Source organism: Triturus cristatus, chromosome 8 (genome assembly GCF_964204655.1).
Source record: "Triturus cristatus chromosome 8, aTriCri1.1, whole genome shotgun sequence".
In the NCBI taxonomy this organism is placed as follows: Eukaryota; Metazoa; Chordata; class Amphibia; order Caudata; family Salamandridae; genus Triturus; species Triturus cristatus.
Genome location: NC_140591.1, coordinates 1,686,530,259 through 1,686,548,293, shown reverse-complemented (window position 1 = coordinate 1,686,548,293; position 18,035 = coordinate 1,686,530,259). Strand labels below are relative to the sequence as shown.

Genomic DNA, 18,035 nt, shown 5'->3' with positions numbered 1-18,035 from the left:
TGAGTTCAGGCTATGTAAAAACTGTGAGAAAGTAGTGAACATCACCAGAAAGCAGACTAAAAACACAGAATAGTTTGACATTCAGATGGCACTTGCCTTGAAACGTCTGCTCTCTAATTAGGCGCTATCTGACTTCCACGACTCATACCTGTATGTGACTGAGGAGTTGCCTTCGAAAGCGCGCGCAACAAGTCACTCCAGCTCTAGGCTAACAATAAAATACAACGATGATCGAGTTTTGGTGCCATGCCGACCCCTCGGCTCCTGATCAACACTGCACCCCTGCTGACAATGAATATTAAGCGGCCACCAGAGTTTGTATGCAGCGCATGGCTCCTCCGGCCACGCTGGAGGAGCCATGTGGTCTCTGGCTCCTTGTGCGCCATGCTTACCTGAGCTGAAGCTGCAGGGCCCAGGATGGGAAAGAGCGCTCCCTAAAAGCCCCAAACCACTGCCACTTCCTGGAAAAGAGGACTAGCTTCGGTGGGAGGGGGCTTTCATTGCTCGTGCTCTGGAGTAAGGGCTTCCTCGGGTAGGGGGCGGGGTATTACTGGTCTGCTTTCCTGGCCGGTGTTTTTGCTCTGGAGCACATGAGGCTGGAGGGGCAGGAGAGCAGAAGCTGGTGCTAGCGAGTGAAAGTGGAAAGCTGCCGAGAGTCTCTTGCCTCCGCCTCCTTCATGTACATTGGCAACAGGGTGTGGGCAGGGTCTCGGTCTCAGCTCTTCTCGTTGTTAATAAAAAATGAAACGAGAATGTGTGTGTTAAAAAAAAATGCAGCCAGCGGAGAATGTTTGTTTTGGTGGCAAGACAAAGTGATCACTAGTGAGATTCTCACAAGAAAATAACGTGCACATAGTGCGTTTCAAAGAACAAACCTGAGCGACTAAAAGAAAATAGCGGAGCACGAAGCAGAGCAAGTGAAAGACAATTATTTTAAAACAAGCACTAGACCCCGAACATGACCCCGCGGCAACCAGCAGCTACAAGCAGATGCCTTCAGTGACCTGCTTACAAAATAAACAAGACACAAGCAGGAATCAATAATAACAAGGAACGAGGGGGGGTGGCACACAGAGGGCGGGTGGCGGTGCGGGAGGGGTGGGATGGACACAGACATGCATCGAGCACTGCTGCACTCATGAACCATTGCCGTAATCACAAACAAGCATTGGCCGTGAAAGTGACACGACCGCGCGAATAAACAAGCCGAGGTGACAAGAAGGACTGGGCGAGAAGGGAGGGGGGAATGCCAGCATCAGAGGAGCCTGATTAAAGCTGACGAAAAGGGAGGGGGAGGAGGGAGTGCGAGCACCAGCTGTGCACGTGCACGCCATCGTGCACTCAAGCTTTAGGCCTGCCAAATCATGTGGGTAGCACTTTTGAAAACCCACTTACAAAATGTCTCAAAGAGACAGCTTGCGCTGCCTCAGCGAGACCTGAAAAACAGCATGATGATCCTAGAGCAAGTAGGTATAACACAAATGAGTGATCTATATCCAAATGGTACTTTCATCACTCCCGATGACCTGTCCTATATCAGCGACCAATCACTGCTATTCAGATTTATTTATCATAGACTGAGGGCAGCCATCAGGGAATTGTATCCCACATACCCAGCCGAACCATCTACATTACAATCATTACAGACGTTGATAACAACTCCCACTCACACTAATATAATCTCGCAGCTATGCAAATTGGTACAAGCGGAAATTGGCACACAAACCCTCCAGGCCCGAGAAAATTGGGAGAAATTCCTAGACATCTCCCTGACGGACGATGACTGGTCTTCATGCTGCACACTTATTACATTGCTCACACCCAATGGTAACCTCCGCATCATCCATTACACGTATCTACATCAAGCTTATCACACTCCAGCCAAATTAAATGAATACAGGTTACGAGACAATGCCCATTGTAAGAGATGTGGGACTGACCAGGCAGACTTCGCACATCTTGCATGGAATTGTGATAGGATAAGAAAATACTGGGAGACTGTGATTTACCATCTAGGTATACTCATCCCATGTACATCACAATTATGCCTCTTAGGTCTTAACATACCTGTGAAATCTGCAAAGAAGAAACGTCGAGTAGCGATGCATTGGGACAGTAAGCAAACTTCTACTCTAACAAGCTGGATCTTAGACGCTGTCTATTGCAGGGACAACTTTTAAGTCTATGCGGAAAAACTACCAACTGCTTCTCAGCCCTCGGATATTTCGGAGCCACTTACAGCATATCTAACACCCTGATTTACTCCAGACCGGTCATTAACTTAATCTCTTGAACTGTTAATGTGATGCTACAGTGATATGAAAATACTCAACTGTGTACTATTAGAAACTGTGATCCAAAGGATTTGTATTGTACTATGCTTACAGAGATTGTTATAACTGACAACTATTATGTGAGTGTTGGACAGGCCTCACAGACGGCTCGCTCCCTCCCCGCTCGACAGGGCCCGAACTCCGGCCCACCTGGCATATCCCCGCGACAAGCACCTGTACTCCGTCTCCCGACGGACCCTCTGCCCTCGGACCCCTACTCATCACGGGGTCCAGCCCCACCGGCTTTCCCGGCCGGGTCAAGCCGCCATCTTGGGCCCTGCACCACGCGGCCGCATGGCCTCCCCTCGACCCTAACCCCGGGCCTGGCCGGCCCCGACATCCCGGCACCACCATCCACCCAGGAGGTGAGCGGACCACTTGGCAGGTCAATGGGAGACCGAAGTGTCAAGGGCTCTCCCCCGCCAGGTGCCGATCGCCCCCAGCTCCCCCAGGCACTGGCTCCACCCCCTGCTGGGTGTCTGGACACCTTCATCCCGGACCCTCCGACCTCCAAGTGCGAGGGTTCGGACATCAAAGGGCACCAGCCCTATAACTGAGGCAGCTCCGGAGCAGGAAGGCAGTTGTATCCTGGAGTCGAGAGACACCGAGTGAACTCAACCCTGACGGTCTACTGGCGCTGCCGTAGCCCGCTCTTGTGAACCATCGTCCTGCCTGCTGGCGCTGCCTTCTGCAACATTCATCTTCCTGGGACCTGCTGGCGCTGCCGCGGCCCGTTGTAACGACCATCCTCACCGGGACCTGCTGGCGCTGCCGCGGCCTTCTGCAACAGTCATCTTCCTGGGACCTGCTGGCGCTGCCGCGGCCCGTTGTAACGACCATCCTCACCGGGACCTGCTGGCGCTGCCGCGGACCGTATATCTTCCGGGGACCGGCTGGCGCTGCCGCGGCCCGTTGTATCGACCATCCACACCGGGACCTGCTGGCGCTGCCGCGGCCCATACCACCTAACCACCAAGCTCGAGGATTGTGAGCTCATCATCATCTCATCCGAACTACCTGATTGGTAAATAGACTGTCCCGCTACCCCCTTCCCTACCTTGCGAGACTCTAATCGAGGGGACCCCTGAGTCCAGACCTCCTTGTACCATTTAACCGTACCTTAAATAAGTGCTTATAAAGACCACTGAACCTTATCCGTGTGTGATATCTGTCTGTGGGGGGGGAAGTTACTTGTCTGTACGATCGCTGGAGACGGCTCTCCCCGGAGACCTCTCCTCCTGACCCCGGCCGACCCTCCCGGTCCGTCTACCTTTTCTAACATTGGTGGCCAGCGGCGCGATCCGAATCAACGCGTAATCGTACAGAGAGTAGCTCACCCCACGACAAAGCACGATGTCGACCAAAGATAGCAGCTCCACCGAGAAGTTCCAAATGGAGAAATTAGAAGAATACAACCACCGCGAACTGAGACAATTTTGCATAGAACTTGGCATTGCTACCACCGGCCTGAGTACCAAGGATGATCTAAAGCGCGCTCTTGAGTCGTGGACAGAAACTGGGGTCGCAGGACCCTCCGACCAAAGCAGCGTCACACCAGACCAAAACAGCATCACACCAGAGGGGAACGCCACGGCTCCCGAGGAGCGGGGAACGGGCCTCTCACAGGAGGAGATACGAGAAAGAGACAGAGTCAGACTACACGAATTAGAGATGGCACGACTCAAGATGGATGGGGAGCTCAAGTTAGCTGAACAGAAACTCAACCTCGAGCATATGCGGCTTCGAGAGGAACGAGAAGAAAAGCAGAGACAGAGAGAGCTGGAAGAGAAAAAAATAACGCTCGAGCACGAGCGCCGACTGGCGGAAATAGAACTGCGCAAACAGAATAAGGAACTGGGGGTGCCTGAGCGACCACACACCCCGGGGCCAATGGAGAAAAAAGTTCACATCCCCAAGGATGTGGTCCGCGAGTATGTCCGAGAAGACGACATACAACAGTGGTTTAAAGCCTATGAGATCGCAATGACTTCCCACCGGATCGACCGGAGTGATTGGGGAGCCGGACTTTGGGGGAGATTTATCAACGAGGGTCGCGATGCCCTGCTGCAGCTCCCCGATCACCAAATGTCGTCCTACGACCACATGAAGGCTGCCCTCCTCACCCGCTACGGCCTCACGCCCGAGATGTACCGCCAGAGGTTCAGAGATTGCACCCGGATCCCAGGTACAACTTGGGTGGAATACGTGAACTATTTCAGCCGGGCCTTCGAGGGTTGGATCAAGGGAAGTCAGGTCACCACCTACGAACAACTCTTCAACCTTATGGTATGGGAGCACCTGTCAAACAACTGTTTCGTCGAGCTCAGGCAGCACCTACTCGACAGTAAGCTGACTGACCCCCGGCAGCTCGCCGCCGAAGCTGACCGGTGGGAAAGCACCCGAGTGGGCCGGAAAGGGCCACACGACCAGAACAGAAGCAACCAAGGCCAGCACCGTCCTCGGGGAGGAGGAGGGGGCCAGGGGCGAGGGAGAGACGCCTTACCAGCAACACCCGTGGCCAGCACCCCGCCTCCGGCCGGCCGGGGCAACCCCCCGTTGCGGCCTGGGTACCGAGCCAACGTCACGTGCCACCGGTGCCAGCGACTAGGCCACTACGCCAACGATCCGAACTGCCCGCTAAACCAAACACCCAAGCCCCGCCAGGTAGCTGCCGCTGCCCTGGGGGAAGAGCAGTCATCGGAGGGACCCGAGGAGTATGAGCCGGACCAGCAAGGGTGGGAACCGGCCGCCATGGTCCTGGCATGCTTAGGGGGAAGAGACATGGTTCCGCGGGCTCCCCTACCCGCCAACACCAGAAAATACGGTCAGTGGGTGACCATTAATGGACAGAGAGCCGAGGCCTTGCGTGACACCGGCGCCAGCGTGACGGCCGTCCGCTGTCACCTGGTGAAGCCCGAGCAGATCCTGCCGAACATTCTCTGCCCCGTCCGCTCGGCAGATAACTCTGAGAGCATGTGTAAGATGGCCTGCGTCCCGTTTGAATGGGGAGGGGTCTCCGGCCTACTGAAGGTGACGGTCCGGGACGATGCCCCCGTGGACTGCCTCCTGGGGAATGACCTCGAGAGTTCCCCGTGGGCCACCGTCGAGAGAAGAGAGCACTTGGGGATGCTGGGCCTCCCGGACTGGGCCTGCATAACCACCCGATCCATGGCCGCCCGTGCCGCCCCCCGATCAGAAGAAACCGAATGGCCAGCACCTCCGCCCCCGGTTGCCCCCGTAGAGGACAACGGCAAGTCCGACCTCCCGGACCCGACTACCGAAGAAGACGCGCAACCCCAGGACCTTCCGGATCTGGCTCAGTGGCGGCAAGAAGGGGGGCCCACCCAAGAACAGTTCCGCCAGGAACAAAAGACCTGTCCCTCCCTCGAGGGACTCCGCCAACAAGCCAGCACCCAAAACGCCGGGGACACCACCGGAACCCACTGGGTCTACTGGGATAACGACCTGCTCTACAGCGAGCAAAGAATCGCCGAGCTGGGGGCCGGTCGAGTTCTGGTGGTACCGCTCCGCTTCCGAGACTTTCTGCTCAACCTAGCCCACGATGTCCCCCTGGCTGGACACCTGGGCCAGGTTAAAACGTACAGTCGCCTGGTGACCCACTTTTTCTGGCCGAAAATGAGGAATGACGTCCTGAACCACTGCCGATCGTGCCCCACATGCCAAGCCAGCGGGAAGAGTGGCCGGAAGCTGAAGGCCCCTCTACAACCCTTCCCGGTGGTCACCACCCCGTTCGAGAGGGTGGGGATAGACATTGTGGGACCTCTGGACCCCCGCACGGCACAAGGACACAGGTTCATCTTGGTACTAGTGGACCATGCCACCCGCTACCCCGAGGCGGTGCCCCTACGGACAGTGACCGCTCCAGTGGTTGGCCGGGCCTTGATGGGGATCTTCTCCCGGGTAGGCTTCCCCCGAGAAGTCGTCAGCGACCGAGGTACGAATTTCATATCAAAATACATGAAGTCCCTCTGGCAACAATGCGGGGTCACCTACAGATTCACGACCCCCTATCACCCCCAAGGGAACGGACTAGTGGAGCGTTTTAACCGCACTCTCAAAGGGATGATTGGGGGATTGGAAGAGCCTCTCCGTCGCCAGTGGGATGTACTGCTCCCGTGCCTCCTCTTCGCCTACCGGAAAGTTCCCCAGAAGTCCCTCGGTTTTAGCCCCTTTGAACTCCTATACGGACACCCTGTGCGAGGGCCCCTCAGCCTAGTCAAGGAAGGTTGGGAGATGGCCCCCCTAACGACCCCTCCAGACGTCTTCAAATACATCCTGGCCTTACGAAACCAGACCCGGCGCTTCAGGGAGATGGCCAAGGCGAACCTCGAGGCCAGCCAGGAGGACATGAAGAGGTGGTATGATCACAATGCCTCCTCCGTTGAATTCGAGCCTGGGCAGCAAGTATGGGTGATGTCCCCCACCGAACCATGTGCCCTGCAAGATAAGTGGACGGGGCCCTTCAAAGTGGTCGAGCGCAAAAGCCCCGTCACTTACCTCATCGACATGGGGTCCTCCCGGAACCCCCTTCGGGTCCTCCACACCAACCGGCTCAAACCGCACTTTGTGCGCTCCGAACTAAGCCTCTTGATGGCTACGGACAGTGGCACAGAAGAAGACTCCGAGCCCCTCCCGGATCTCCCGAAGACTCAGGAGAAGGACGGCTCCGTGGACGGGGTCCGGCTCTCTGACGCCCTCACTTCGGAGCAACGCCAGGACTGCCGGGACCTCCTGCTGCAGTTCGCTGCCCTGTTCTCCCTCACCCCCGGGGTCACCCCCTGGTGTTTGCACGACGTAGACACCGGGGACAGTCCCCCTGTCCGGCACCGGGCCTACCGCGTACCAGATCGGGTACGGGCCTGCATACAGGAGGAAGTGGCCAAGATGCTCACGATCGGGGTCATCGAGCCCTCGGACAGTCCCTGGGCCAGTCCGGTCGTATTAGTTCCCAAGGCCGCTGCCCCCGGCTCCGCCCCTGAACTGAGATTCTGCGTCGACTACCGGGGCTTGAACGCTGTCACCCGGACCGACGCTCATCCCATCCCCCGAGCAGACGAGCTGATCGACCGGCTGGGGGCCGCCCGCTACCTTAGTATCTTCGACCTAACGGCGGGCTACTGGCAGATCGGCCTCACACCCAGGGCTCAGGAACGGTCAGCCTTCTCTACCCCCGATGGCCACTATCAATTTAAGGTCATGCCCTTTGGCATGAAGAATGCCCCCGCCACGTTCCAACGCCTTGTGAACCAGGTCTTGGCGGGGCTTGGAGAATTCAGCGCTGCCTACCTGGACGATATCGCTGTATACAGCCGCCACTGGTCCGACCACCTCCGTCACCTCCAAGAGGTCCTACAAGCCCTCCAGCGGGCCGGCCTCACCATTAAGGCCGGCAAGTGCCAGATTGGCCAAGGGTCTGTGACCTACCTTGGGCACCAAGTGGGGAGCGGGCTGGTGGCCCCACTACAACTTAAGATTGCTGCCATCCAGTCCTGGCAGCCCCCCGTCACCCAGACCGAGGTCCGAGCCTTCTTGGGGCTCACCAGCTACTACCGGCGGTTCGTGAAGGACTACGGCAGCATCGTGGGGCCCCTCACGGGTCTCACATCCAAGAACCAGCCGAAGCGGGTCAACTGGACTCCTGAGTGTCAAGCGGCCTTCGAGGAGCTGAAGGCCGCCCTGTGCACCGCCCCGGTGCTCCAGGCCCCCGATTACAGTCGGGAATTTGTGGTGCAGACCGACGCCTCCGACCACGGCATCGGAGCCGTCCTCTCTCAGCTGAACCCCGAAGGTCATGACCAGCCGGTGGCCTTCATCAGTCGACGTCTCCTGGCCCGAGAACAGCGTTGGAGCACCATCGAGAGGGAGGCATTTGCAGTAGTGTGGGCCCTCAAAAAGCTCCGACCCTATCTCTTCGGTACCCACTTCCGGGTACAAACCGACCATCGACCCCTGCAATGGCTGATGCAGATGCGGGGGGAGAACCCAAAACTCTTGCGCTGGTCCATTTCCCTGCAGGGAATGGACTTCACCGTGGAGCACCGACCAGGCCAAGACCACGCCAACGCGGATGGCCTGTCCCGCTTTTTCCGCCTCGACGAAGAGAGTCCCCAAGGAGATGGGTGACTCTCCCCGCCTTCAGCTGGGGGGGACGCATGTTGGACAGGCCTCACAGACGGCTCGCTCCCTCCCCGCTCGACAGGGCCCGAACTCCGGCCCACCTGGCATATCCCCGCGACAAGCACCTGTACTCCGTCTCCCGACGGACCCTCTGCCCTCGGACCCCTACTCATCACGGGGTCCAGCCCCACCGGCTTTCCCGGCCGGGTCAAGCCGCCATCTTGGGCCCTGCACCACGCGGCCGCATGGCCTCCCCTCGACCCTAACCCCGGGCCTGGCCGGCCCCGACATCCCGGCACCACCATCCACCCAGGAGGTGAGCGGACCACTTGGCAGGTCAATGGGAGACCGAAGTGTCAAGGGCTCTCCCCCGCCAGGTGCCGATCGCCCCCAGCTCCCCCAGGCACTGGCTCCACCCCCTGCTGGGTGTCTGGACACCTTCATCCCGGACCCTCCGACCTCCAAGTGCGAGGGTCCGGACATCAAAGGGCACCAGCCCTATAACTGAAGCAGCTCCGGAGCAGGAAGGCAGTTGTATCCTGGAGTCGAGAGACACCGAGTGAACTCAACCCTGACGGTCTACTGGCGCTGCCGTAGCCCGCTCTTGTGAACCATCGTCCTGCCTGCTGGCGCTGCCGCGGCCTTCTGCAACATTCATCTTCCTGGGACCTGCTGGCGCTGCCGCGGCCCGTTGTAACGACCATCCTCACCGGGACCTGCTGGCGCTGCCGCGGCCTTCTGCAACAGTCATCTTCCTGGGACCTGCTGGCGCTGCCGCGGCCCGTTGTAACGACCATCCTCACCGGGACCTGCTGGCGCTGCCGCGGACCGTATATCTTCCGGGGACCGGCTGGCGCTGCTGCGGCCCGTTGTATCGACCATCCACACCGGGACCTGCTGGCGCTGCCGCGGCCCATACCACCTAACCACCAAGCTCGAGGATTGTGAGCTCATCATCATCTCATCCGAACTACCTGATTGGTAAATAGACTGTCCCGCTACCCCCTTCCCTACCTTGCGAGACTCTAATCGAGGGGACCCCTGAGTCCAGACCTCCTTGTACCATTTAACCGTACCTTAAATAAGTGCTTATAAAGACCACTGAACCTTATCCGTGTGTGATATCTGTCTGTGGGGGGGAAGTTACTTGTCTGTACGATCGCTGGAGACGGCTCTCCCCGGAGACCTCTCCTCCTGACCCCGGCCGACCCTCCCGGTCCGTCTACCTTTTCTAACAGTGAGACTATCAGAAAGTTTAATAAATAAAATTTTTAAAAAAGGTACGCTCAAGGTCTATGAGAGACATTGGTCTAATTGTAGGAAGTGATCTGCTGATAATGGGTCCATCCCTGTGCCCTGTGAGGGGCGTAAGGTACTCGAAACGCAAAGAAATTGATGTGTATTAGGCTTAGCTGTGACCACTCTGAGGAGTCAGTGGGCAGCAATCAAGGCTGTTCGGGGCCCTTCGTTGTCACTTTTTGACCCTTTTGCTAGCTGGTGTTTTAAGAGTTTTCATCTCAGAAGGCCTGTGGTTCATTCCCCAGTTACTTCATGGGATCTCCCATTGGTGCTCTCTGCTTTACAAATATCTTATTTTGAGTCCCTTCCCTCAGCATCTTTTTTTCTATATTTGACTCTGAAAGTTTTCTTTCTTGTCACCATTACTTTAGGTCATAGATTGGGGGAAACTGGGGCTCTTCTTTGCCATGGCTCGTATTTACATTTCTTTCTCAATTAGGTTGTGGTGGGACCTAACCCTACCTTTCTCCTTAAGGTTTCTTCCTCTTTTCGTCTATCTCAGGACTTAGTTCTCCCCTCTTTCTTTCCTACCAATCTCAGAGAAAGAGCTTACTTTGCATTCCTTGGATCTGGTTAGGGATCCTACGATCAATTTGCAAAGCACGGCCTCATTTCTGAAAGTGGATTATTTGGTTCTCACTCTTGGGATGGGGTCTAAGGGTCATAAACGCAATGTTTCCAGGCTTAGCAGGTGGATTAAAACAGCGACTGCTTTGGCTTACCAATGGGCGGGTCTCTCCCTTCCTTCTCAGGGTCAGGGACGTTCCACTAGGGTGGTCTCTTCCTCATGAGCAGCTTTTAAGGGGGCTTCGCTCAAAGATATTAGCACAGCAGCCGCTTGATCTGCCCACCATACTCACATTTCCCCTTACAAATTACGATTGGGTGAAGATTGCTCCACTTCCTTTGGTTCAGGTGTGCTTTCGGCAGTGGAATATGTTTATATGTGTAGTTTTTTTATCTTGATGTTTGGAATAAATACAGGGGGCCTGAGTCACAAAAGTGAACTTATACCTACATACAAAGATAGTCCTTTTTATGTGCGGAGAGTCTGCACTTGTAAAAATGCCACTAGTAAAACCATTGTGAAGAGCAAACAATTGAAATTTACACAAAAGTAGAAGATTATCTTTGTGTCTCAGACCCTGATCATTCTTTCTGTCTCTCAATTTTTTCATTTTGACTTGGGTGTGCGCTCATGACGTAAGGACTGTGGTGAGGAAGATGGACGAGGTAGGTAGTGACTCGGTTACTTACCGGTAAACTGCATTACTTCAAGTCTAGCCTTCTTTGTCCACAGTCCTGCATTAGCGCCCTTCTTCCCTGAGGTTGGGGGAAAAATGGTGGTACTCCTTACGTTTGTGTAATGCAGGAAGTGTTCTGTCTTGGCTGCACCTATAAGTCCCCAGATTCACCGCACTTCCTGTGGGGGCAATTTTAGTGTGGGTATTATAGTAACAGTTTTTTATATTTTTACAGGTGAATGCTGTGCAAGAGTCATGAGGTGCACACAACTTCAGGACTGTGGCGAGGAAGACAATGACTCGGAGTAATGAAGATTACGGGTAAGTAACAGAGAGAATGCGCCCCTCGTTACCACGATTCTGTTCTCTGTCCACACTCATCCATTCCTCATCCCATTCCTTACTAGTTGCTATTATGGTGAGAGAAACTCACCAAGGTCACCCCTACCCACCACCTCTTTCTTGTCCTGTCTTTTTGTTAAATAACTTCCTCCCACTTTAAAAGGGGGACAGACTTACCACTCATCCTGATTTAACAAGCCTCTATAAAGACTCCCAAATAAAAAAGAGGGAGGAAAGGAGGGAGGGAACATAGGTATTGGGACGAGGAATAAGGAATCAGAGTAATGGAGATTACCAGTAAGTAATCCAGGCATGACCTTGTCTGTTCCTTCTTCCATTCCTTACTAATTACAGGAATACCAAAGCCTACCAGATAAGAGTTGAGGGAATTCATGCAACAACAATTTTAATGCTTCAGAACATGCCTGAATCTGCCAGACCAGGGAATATCAGCTCTATCTAGGTTTAGATGTAGGAACGGCAGCTCCACATCCAATGCTGAGCCCTGAGCCAAGCTCTGTGTGTGATCATCAACAACAGTGGAATGAGGGGCCAGGCTGCTGCAGCACAAACAGAGGAGGGGTCTCCACCCCCTCAGCCTAGAGGAGCCGTCCCCCTGGCGGAAGATCCCTGAAAGGAACCAGGTCGCTCAACATGAGCATTTCTGTATGAAAAAGAGATTACCTCCTTAATCCAACAAGATAACATGGAAAGAGAAGTGTTTCCATCTGTTGACCTGGCTGAAATTAGCAAAAAGGGAGACATTCATTCTAAATTCAGTCGATCCCGACTAATAAATCTGAACTGCTCTCACCACATCCAAAAGAGATTCAGAGTTAGCGGAACAACGGGAAGAACAAATTCCTGTGATCTGGGAAAGATGGAATTCACTTCAGGAATAAACTGTGGACCAACCTTTAGAGGAATACGGTCCTCAAATATCCTTAAAAAGGGGGGGAAACTGCAATTAGTAAGTAATGGGATTAGGAATAAGGAATCGGAGTAATGAAGATTACTGGTAAGTAATCCAGGCCTTCGCCCCATTCTGCCCACTTACCCTGGTTGACTTTCCACCAGTCCGCCTGTTTCTTCTTTGATTCTGCCCTATTTCTCTTAGGCTGACCGCTTTATTCTAGTTTATCTTCTTTCCGTTTTCTCTAATCACAGCTGCCCTCTTACCTCCAGTGTTCCCTTCACCCCTGCCCAGTTCTGGCCTCTTTCCCTTCAGCCTGCCCACCCTAACCCTGCTCTGCTACTTCTACCCACTCTACCCATCTCTCCATTCTTTCTTTTGAGCTTGCCACTTCTTGAATCGTGAGTTGGGAGGAGAAGAATCGAGCCCACGCGGTCACATGACCTGGTGGTCACATGTTGTATAAACAGATGGTGGTAAATAGTGCGAAGGGTGGGTCATTGAGCTGGCAGTTGGGCGCACAGAATCTTCTTTACCAGAAAATTACAATAGCCCGGCAGCTAACGGGATGGTTTAGGACACTCAATCATTTACAAAAAAAGTCAATTCTTTCTCCTGGCTCATTAGGAATACAAAGAAAGTGGAATTTATTTATTTATATATCTTACCTTCCACATCTGATCCATACAGTTTGCCTTTATTATTGTAGTCTGAAAAATAGAAAAGTGAAAATCCGTTGTACACATTTATCAAGGTAGTACACCACATATATCATACAACAGGCCAATAGTTTAGAGGTGAGTCTTGGTAGCTGTAATAGGTATTTTGTCAGAATATCTTTGTCCTGAATGATTTAGACTTTAAATATTCGTATGTTGTATCTTCTTTTCCTGTAAGGTACTTGATCAGCCTTCAATTTCTTCTTTTACTTCTAGGTTTCTCTCTTATGTGGAACTGGAGACCCTCAGAAAAGAAACAAGATCAGATACGTTTCTTTTCTATGCCTTTCCCATGTAATTCCTTATGCGCCTTTCTTCTATTCTTCCTGACCTTTTCTGTTTCTCTTTCACTTATGAGGGTTCTCTGGGTATATCCTCTGACCCTGTCATCCTTTCCCTGTTGGAACTACGCCCCAAACCGGAAATGTAAACAAAAAACATAAACATCCGAGAAGTCCCACTCTTCTCTTCCCAAGCGTCTCTCACTTTCTCAGTAAACCACAAAGGTACCAGCCACTTTTTTGGGCCCACATATCGTGGAGTTCCTCTCACTCCTAACTAAAATAAAATAGAAGGGTATTTGTCTATCCCACCACCCGGGTCTTTACGAAAATTCTTGCCTGCCACCACCTTGGTAGCCAACTTCCTCGATTCCCACTTGACTAAACCACGCTCCCTGGTGAGCATGGCTGGAGCCGAGTGTCTCTCCATTTCCCACTCTCTTAGGAGGCATGGTGGATTGACAGCAGGCGTTTGAACTGCTGGCCTTAGGGGGGGTCTTCCCTCAAACATTTTGCCTACTTACCTCCATTTTTTGCTTGATTTTTGCTTCTTTTGGTTTTAGGATTATGTACTTTTTACCACTGCTAATAAGTACTAAAATGTTTGTGCTCACTCCTCTAAACATGGCATGATTGGAATATTCATAACTGGCAGAATTAATTTACTTATAAGCCACTTGTAGAGTGGTTCACCATATACCCAGGGCCTGTGAACTAAATGCTACAAGTGGCCCTGCTGTACTACTTGTGCCACCCAGTTAGTAGCACCCTAAAACATGTCACAGGCCTGCCATTGCAGCCTCAATGGAGTGTTGCGCTGCCATATAAACTTAGCATTAAAATCCCCTTGGCCGAGCCTTAAACTCCCCTTTTATTACACATAGGTAGGCTGTCTGGTTTTAGGTTTAAACCTATAATAACTGATAAAACCCTACTGAAAGATAAATAGCCCTCGCCAGTGAAAACATAAAAAACACTGAAAAACACCTGCACAACCACAAACTATATGCCATTCAAAGAAAGGAAAAGGGAGTAAAATAGTCATTTTTTTCTTCCTGAAGGGGCCCATACAATGTAACTTTGTTATACAAGCTAGCAGTAAGAAAGTCTGGGCTAACATTATTCTGCTTGAGTTTTGTCGTTTAGGGATGCCACTAAAATATTGTTTCTTCTTCCTTTTGTTTTTTTCTGTTTTGTGGTCTTTGGTCTAAAGATGCAGGGTTTAGAAGCATGTTATTTTTTAAACTGTAGAGAATCAGGAAATATCAAAATCATATTTGAAATTTTGGCTGCGTTTGATTCTTTCGCTGATAGATAAAATGGCTGGTTTCATAAGAACCTTTCCTAATATGTGTCATCACATTTACCCACAGAGAATGGGTAAAAACCCTTAATACATCAGCCCACAGTTTCTAGTGGGTCAGTATTGATAGTAGGTGAATTGCCAACACCTCAGACTATAAACATTCAATGCAAGGTATAGTGACAAGTATATGTAAAAAGAGCGTTATCACCAAGCATCTGGGATAGTGGTGAAAACATTACACCAGACTTTTGGAAAACATGGAACGCAGTGTCACTTAGAATGCGCTGCAAAAAAGGTTCTTTCCAAGTTCAACAAAGATTGGAGTGATATTGTTTGTATTTGCAGTGATTCAGCTATGTATATGAAAAAGTTGTGTGGTGACCTGTCAAAATAGATACCTGAGCTGAAGTGATTCCCGTAAAAAAATCCTTGCCACTTGTTAGACGGTATGCTGAAAGCATCTTTACAATCTTCAGAGTTAATGAGGAATGCTATTGACTTTTTAGTCCATTCTGGTGCACTGTTTTCTTATGCACAGGAACTAAAACACAAATATTTCTCATTTTGTGCTTTGTGCGGCATCAAAGAAAGAGTCTTCCCAACTGTGTCCCTTAGATGATGGTTCTCAGTCCAAGGGGCTGTGAATGCTATATTATCCATGTGGCGACCGTTTACAGAATGTTTGCTGAGTGATGATGCCAAAGCCAAGAAATGTGAGGATCTTTGGTCACATATTGATAGTTATGTGAAAAAAAAGTACACTATACTGCATTCTTAGATTTTTACAGGAAACCATAACTGCTGTAGTGAACATAATAAAACAACTAGAATCTGAAAACACCCTTGTCTGCCAAGCGTTTAGCATAATTGGTATAGATTTGAAACATCTCCTTGAGAGTAGGCTGGACAACACTGTTAGTGACTTTGGCACTACAACGTGTTCCATGATAGAGTGCTTGCCACTTGGTAAGCAAAGCAATGGTGAAGAGCAATTCAGGGACATTTATTTTACAATGTATGAGAAATGGCTTGCAATGATGCATAGAAATGTCCCTTCACCACCAATGGCATTCGAAGTCTATGAAACCTCACTGTGGTACTCTGTTCTAGATCCCTTCCGTGTGGGGGAATTTCCTCTGTAGTTTCAAAAGTGCTGCTTCATATTTAGCCGCTTCAATAACTTTGAGGGCATAAGCACCCAGATCAGCGCAAATGTTGCAGAACCTGCCCTGAGAATCGCAATCTTCAAGTGAACCAGTATTGGCATGGAAAGCTATGTCAGTGGCCAGAGTTAACAAATTGTGTACTGGCTGGGGGGCGCTAGGTGGCGCTGGACCGTCATGGCCGCACTTCTGTGAGGCTCCAGCCAGCCAGGCAAATGTTCATCCTGCAGCACCATCCTCCCGGCCAGTTAATGGTGAACTAAACACATTGACGAGTGGCGCAGTACTCTGAGACTGTCCGGTGTCAGTTTGAAGAGGAGCGGAGACCTGGAGGCGGAGAGATCGGCTTGCGAAATTGCCGGGGGAGGCTTGGTGAGAGGGGCGGAGCGACGAAACGGCTACCGGTGCTACCTTCTGCCGGGGATCCTCGGGGCCTGCTGGGCCGCGGCGTTGGTGCCACCTTGGGGCCGCTGTCGGCTTTGTCCCCCCCCCCCTGGTTGCTCGCGGAGGAGTGACCCCTCCTCCGCTCGGGAGACGCGTGCTGCTGCTACTGGGGCCGGTGGGTGTGCTGGAGGCCTGCTTTGAAGCTCGCGGGGCCGAGGCGGCTGGAGGCGCGCTCTCTGGTATCTCCGCCTACCTTGTCGGCGCTCTGGAGGACAGGAGCGGCAGAATCCTACGCCTGGACGCCATCTGTGAGGCTCTGGAGGTGCGCCTGGAGCTGGAGAGTGGCTGGGTCTGGCTGGATCGGCCCCTTCGGGATTTCCTTGCTGGCGGGAGGCGCTGGGAACTGGCCCGGTGGGTGCCTCTTCGGTCATCTGCTCGGTCCTGCAGGTGCGTGACTGACTGGCGCTGTGGCTGGAGGAGCGCGGGGGTGCTGCAACTCCTGCTTGCCACTGGACAGAGTTGGGCCTCTAGCTGGACATCCGGGCGGAACACTATCGACAGCCATTGGGAGAGGGCCCCGTTGGAACTGGAGCGGAGGAGAGGTGCGGAGCGGGGGGGGGGTGCGAGGCCCGTGGTCTGGCCCTTGGGTCTGGCGCCCATCGCATGATTTGAACAACACGCTCCCCGCACGGACTGATCTTGGCGTCTGACAACACAATGGGCAAACCGGACGCGAAACAATCAACACTGCATTTCAACCCCCCAAAGAAAAAAACGCGCGCCCAGACTGCGGATGGAGGGGAACCGGGTCCCAGCGAGGAGGAGGAACTGGACTGGAAGTCCCTGCTCGTGGGTATGCAGCGGAGTTTAACCTCCATTGACGCCAAGATCGATAATATGAATACTCGGCTGGAAGCAGTGGTGCACCGGCTGGATCAGCACGGGGAGCGGCTGAAGGAGGCGGAGGGTCGGATTTCGGAGCTGGAGGATGGGGCCGGGATCGGCGCAACTAAAATCTCGCAGATGGATCAACTACTCAAAGTCATTGCGGAAAAAAATGAGGACTTGGAGGCGCGTTCCCGGAGGAACAACGTCCGCCTGGTTGGCCTTGCGGAATCCAGAGGCGGCGGCCGCATGGAGGAGTTCATAGAACACCTACTGGTAGATAAATTCGGACGGGACTCTTTTTCGCCTCAGCTGGTGGTGGAGCGAGCTCACAGATCCTTGGGGCCCCGGCCGGTCCCTGGAGCTCCGCCGCGCCCGGTGATTATCAAGTTCCTCAATTTCAGAGACCGTGACACTCTGCTGCGCCTGGGGCGAGAGCAACAGCCGATCCAGCATGAAAATACCACTCTCTCGTTCTACCCAGACTTCACCCAGATGGTACAGGAGGCTCGTCGCAAGTTCGCGGGAGTAAAGAAAAAGCTGCAGCAGCGCGATATCCCATATTCCATGCTGTACCCTGCCAAGCTCAAGATCACGCATCATGGCAAAGCCCTCTTCTTCGGCAATCCTCAACAGGTGGAGGACTTCCTTAGGGACCAGCGACCCTCCGCGTCCCGGCGCGTAGCCCTGGGGTGGGATCTGGGTCCCGGTCTCCGACGTCGGCTCCAGACTGATGAGTATTCACGTCATGATCCCTTTGTGCTCCTTCTTTTTCTGCATCCTTTTCACTTCTCCTAGCCCATTCTTTTCTGCTTCCTTTTCTCTTTCCCTTGCTCATGCCTCCTTCTGGTTGCAGACATGGACTGGCTGAATCCACAAGTTGGACTGCCTTGGCTGTGGGGAGAGCTGTTCCAGTCCTTTGACCTTTAGTGGAGCTTGTGGAGGTTGGGGGGAGCATTGAGATCAAGCGCCCCATTAGTACCGCCTCTCAATACTTATTAGGCACTGGTAGGGTGGTTGTGGCTACT

At 52.9% G+C, this 18,035-nt stretch overlaps 1 protein-coding gene across 4 annotated transcripts in view; it reads right to left on the bottom strand.

Moving 5' to 3' along the window:
- The window catches only part of LOC146808607 (NACHT, LRR and PYD domains-containing protein 3-like), an 800,827-nt gene that overhangs the window by 609,923 nt on the left and 172,869 nt on the right, over nt 1–18,035 (bottom strand). For all 4 annotated transcript variants that reach the window (XM_085623632.1, XM_085623634.1, XM_085623635.1 and 1 more), the window contains exon 4: nt 12,938–12,979. In XM_085623632.1, coding sequence (XP_085479758.1) covers nt 12,938–12,979 — 42 coding nt within the window. The remainder of the gene's footprint in view (nt 1–12,937; nt 12,980–18,035) is intronic.